General features: G+C 47.5%; 1 protein-coding gene across 1 annotated transcript; it reads left to right on the top strand.

Annotated features, from left to right (window-relative positions):
* Window positions 1–427: 427 nt before the first annotated feature.
* On the top strand, window positions 428–4,096 carry CYP707A3 (cytochrome P450, family 707, subfamily A, polypeptide 3). The gene is made up of 7 exons (XM_039120495.3): window positions 428–1,337; window positions 1,437–1,755; window positions 2,317–2,703; window positions 2,820–2,994; window positions 3,093–3,199; window positions 3,288–3,406; window positions 3,552–4,096. The coding sequence occupies exons 1-7, from the start codon at window positions 1,138–1,140 to the stop codon at window positions 3,643–3,645; spliced, it is 1,401 nt and encodes a 466-aa protein (XP_038976423.2). The 5' UTR covers window positions 428–1,137; the 3' UTR covers window positions 3,646–4,096.
* Window positions 4,097–4,540: the final 444 nt, after the last annotated feature.

Raw genomic sequence — 4,540 nt, 5'->3', positions numbered from 1 at the left:
TGCAGAAGAAGAAAGCACAAAAACATAGTAGATCTTCCTTTCCATCTCTTACTTAATGCATGTCTTCTCAATGGGATAGATGCCCGCACCTTGATGCCCTAGAGTTTTTCTATAGGCAGATATATATATATATAGAACTGGAGCGGAGACTTAGCCCAATTAGTAATGTTGATGGGTCTACCTATTACAGAGCTCATTAACCAAATCAGACCTACACCAATGCCCGCGACACTACATGATTAAGACAATAGAGTTCAAAATAACTATATGATCACAAATTAATTATGGGCTTCTTAGACATTCAATCAGTTCATAATCAATAGAAATCTATTTTTACTAAAAATTCCAACTAATAGGCTGATATCCGAGTCACGGGCACTCAAATCTCTTGCAACTTTATCAGCTCGACTAATTGATAAAATTATTTGACACCGACGATAAATTCATCATTTTAATAGAACTACTGGTGGTGCCTCCCACCAGTCCCAACTGGGAGAGAGAGATGGCGAGTACCGAGAGGGATTTAGACCTATCCGGCTAGCCGGAAGACGAAAAACCGGCAGCGCCCAGCCCCCGTCTCTCCTATCTGGGATGGCGCGAAGCGGCAACGATCACTTTCAGAAGCTGGCTCAAAATAATACAATAAAATCAGGATATCCCTCATCGAGGTGCCTAAGCGCCGTTCACAAGCCAAACATGGGGCACGCAGTCAACCTTCTTCGGCTTATGCGCCGGTGACGCATGCCACTCTCCCTCCCTCCCTCCCTCCCTCGCTCTCTCCCCCTCCCTCCTCCCCCTCCCCCACCTTTCTCTATCTTCCTCTCGCTTTCTTACTCCTCCCCTTTCCCTTTTCTCTTCCAATCACCATACCACTCATGCCAGTGTTCATGGTATGTAGCTGAGCTGGAAGTGATTCCGTGGGTGGACTCCATCCCTCCCACCCGTTATAAATATCCTCCCCCTCCCACTCCTCTCCACACACACATACACCCAACCTCATTCGAATCCAGTCCACCTCTCTCCCTCTCTCTCTCTCTCTCTCTCTCTCTCTACCCTTCATAGCAGTACTTATAAGAGCAAAACACCAGTTAGTTGTTATAGTGATAGTAGTATCGAGTGCCTTCCATCACGATTGCAATGCTTCCTCTCCTACCATCCCTGGTCCTTTTCCTGCTCTGCCTGCTCTATCGTCTGCACGCAAGAGCGAAGAAGAATTCCTCTGCCACCGCCCATAGGCTGCCCCTGCCTCCCGGATCGATGGGCTGGCCCTACATCGGCGAGACCTTCCAGCTCTACTCCAGCAACCCCAACACCTTCTTCTCACTCAAACAAAAGAAGTATGCCGTCACCATCCCATCGCAGTTGCTTCGAACTAAATTCTGTGCAGTGACTGTATGTAATCCATCCTCTCGCTGTTGTTGCTGCTGTTGTTGTAGGTATGGGCGTATATTCAAGACGCACATACTGGGATGCCCCTGCGTGATGGTGTCGAGCCCGGAGGCGGCACGGTTTGTGCTGGTGACGCAGGCCCACCTGTTCAAGCCGACGTACCCGGCGAGCAAGGAGCGCCTGCTGGGCCCCAGGGCCATCTTCTTCCAGCAGGGGAACTACCACGCACGGCTGCGCCGCATCGTCCTCAGGGCCTTCATGCCCGACGCCATCCGGGGGAGGGTCGCCGGCATCGAGTCGATCGCCATCCAGGCCCTCCACTCCTGGGACGGCCGCAACATCAACACCTTCCAGGAGATGAAGAAGGTGAGCAGCATCCTCTCTCTGCTTTCTTCGTAATTTCCTTCCTTAGCAAATTCAAGCTCATCAACAAGAATTGCATGATTTTTTCTCATCTAATCACAGCCGGACATCATCAATTTTTATCCCTCTCAAACAATTCTTGTTTTGGTGTCAGATTTTTTTCTTGTATTTGTGGATAAAATGAGCTGGGCAGTCCAGTATTTGCTCGACCACTTCTAATAGAAGTTCATTGTTTTTTATCCCTTTTTCTTTTTTTCCACCTTTTGTTCCCTTTTTTGTGGAAAGTATCACCTAGGAAGCCATGATATTTCAAGTTGAACATGAGTGGGCCATTTTTTTTTTTTTTCCATTAGCGTTTTTTATATTTCGAAAAATAAACAACCTGGGCATTTTTATTACTAAATTTTCCGCATTCCTTTACTTATTTCTGGTGGATAAGGTATGGTGTGGGAGTCATGATGTCTCGCTATCTCAGGATGAAGCCAGCAGGCTAGAATACCATTTCTATACCCGGCGCTGATCCCGTCTCTGTTTCATTTTGCTCTCCTTGATCTTGATTTGCAGTACGCATTCCATGTGGCACTCCTATCTATATTCGGGAAGGATGAGATTTCCTGCATAGACGAGCTGAAGCAGTGCTACTACACCCTGGAGAGAGGCTATAACTCCATGCCTATCAACCTCCCAGGGACCCTCTTCCACAAGGCAATGAAGGCCAGGAAGCAGCTGGGCCACATGGTGGCCGACATCCTTTCATCCAGGAGGCGGAACAAGGCAGAGGCCGATGACCTCCTTGGCTCATTGATGGAAGCCAAGGCAGGCCTCACCGACGACCAGATAGCCGACAACATCATCGGGGTCATCTTCGCCGCTCGTGACACTACCGCAAGCGTCCTCACCTGGGTCGTCAAGTACCTCGGAGACAACCCACGCATCCTGCAGGCAGTCACCGTAAGATTTTTTTTTTTTTCTCCCTTCTCTGCCCGTCTCCCTACTCTTCGAAAGTGTGCGTTTTGAAAGGAGGAACCGAGCAATTGATCGTTTGTATGGACTGCCGCCGCATGTAGGAAGAGCAGGCGGAGATCATGAGGAGCAAGGAAATGGGTGAAGGGGAGAAGCACTTAACCTGGGCTGATACCAGGAGGATGCCGATGACTTCGAGGGTGATTCAGGAGACATTGCGGGTTGCTTCGATCCTGTCTTTCACCTTCAGAGAAGCAGTGGAAGATGTCGAGTATGAAGGTAGGTGAGCATCAGCATGCGCTGTGTATTGATTCTTCTTGTGGATTGTTCCATGTTTTGCTGCAGCTTGTTGAACTTCCCTCTCTTTGCTCGTGCAGGATACCTCATTCCAAAGGGATGGAAGGTCTTGCCACTGTTCAGAAACATTCACCACAGCCCAGATAACTTTACCGACCCAGAAAAATTTGATCCCTCCAGATTTGAGGTAACAAAAGGGAACCGATCGTCCCCTACTTTCACTCAATTCCAGGCCCTGTTCTGCAAACAAAATCAACCGTCTTTTTCCACCGCAGGTTGCTCCAAAGCCCAACACCTTCATGCCATTTGGGAATGGGACCCACTCCTGCCCGGGAAATGAGCTAGCGAAGCTGGAGATGCTGGTCCTCCTCCATCATCTGACCACCAAATACAGGTAGGTACCGGACTCGAGGCATCACCTCTGCTCCATCTTAAGTTTAGTTGGACCATCCTCGCACAAGTTGGAAGATCTCTTCCTCTAGGTGGGGGAATGGATCCATCAATAACTTCTTTTGATGGTATATACATACATCTTTCAGGTGGTCTATGTCGGGATCCGAAAGCGGAATCCAGTACGGACCTTTCGTACTGCCCCTGCACGGGTTGCCCATGAGATTCTCTCGCAAGGCATGATCGGAAGATAGAGACGATAGATTTGCCCTACCAGACAGCGTCAGTCACTGTAATCATCGCCAGTTATAGAGAAAACCCGGCTTCAAATGGTGGTGATATTTCACAGATAGGAGGACGAACTTGCAATCAGAACTGATTGCAATTTCTCGAGGAAAGAGACCACATACAAGTGACAAGGAGGCATTGAACAAATTGTACAGGCCCCTTTCAATTCATGTACCAAGGAAATTTGATGAAGGGTGTCAAGACATTCAGATTAAATCACTGAATCAACATAGTATTTGTTTTTCTTTTCCTTCTCTTCTCGAGAGGATTCGAAGGTGTAATCGTTAAGGAGAAGTTGGTGAGACTGTGGAATGTCAGGGTTCCGTGTGCCATGATAACCCATGCTTAATCTTAATGATCAGAAGTCAAAGCAAAGCATGCAAGGACATATCTGACTCCTTAGCAATTCCCCTGTTTCACAGGCTCCTTGGAATTTGGATTGCATGTTTTTTTATAGTTTGTATGTATATCTCTTCTACCTTTGCATCCAGGTGCCGTAATATGAGGGAAGTCAGTGATTTGACATTGCCTCTTCGAATCAATAAAAAAGAATTGTTGCACAAGCTGGATGCCTCGAGAAAACATCTTGGTACGGGACAATACTAGATGACAATAAGCTAATAAACATGCATTGTGGAACCTCATGCAGATAATTCCGCCCTCGCAGCCTTGCAGGGCGGTGCAGACGATCAATTAGCTCGAGACTTGGAGGGATTAGTTTCTGCCAGCTATCACCGTTTGTTTTTATTCATGGAAAGATGCAACCCGGAAATTGTTTCTCCTGTTCGTCAGAATACCCTGTCCAGAAGCGTCGCTATAAATAAATAAAGACAGTGATCAATTCATTCAT

The sequence above is a fragment of the Phoenix dactylifera genome, chromosome 3, assembly GCF_051530095.1.
Source record: "Phoenix dactylifera cultivar Ajwa chromosome 3, Ajwa_hap1_PhDact_Kaust_v1.1, whole genome shotgun sequence".
Lineage (NCBI taxonomy): Eukaryota > Viridiplantae > Streptophyta > Magnoliopsida > Arecales > Arecaceae > Phoenix > Phoenix dactylifera.
Note: the sequence above shows the minus strand (reverse complement) of the source record. Positions and strands in the feature narration are given on the sequence as shown.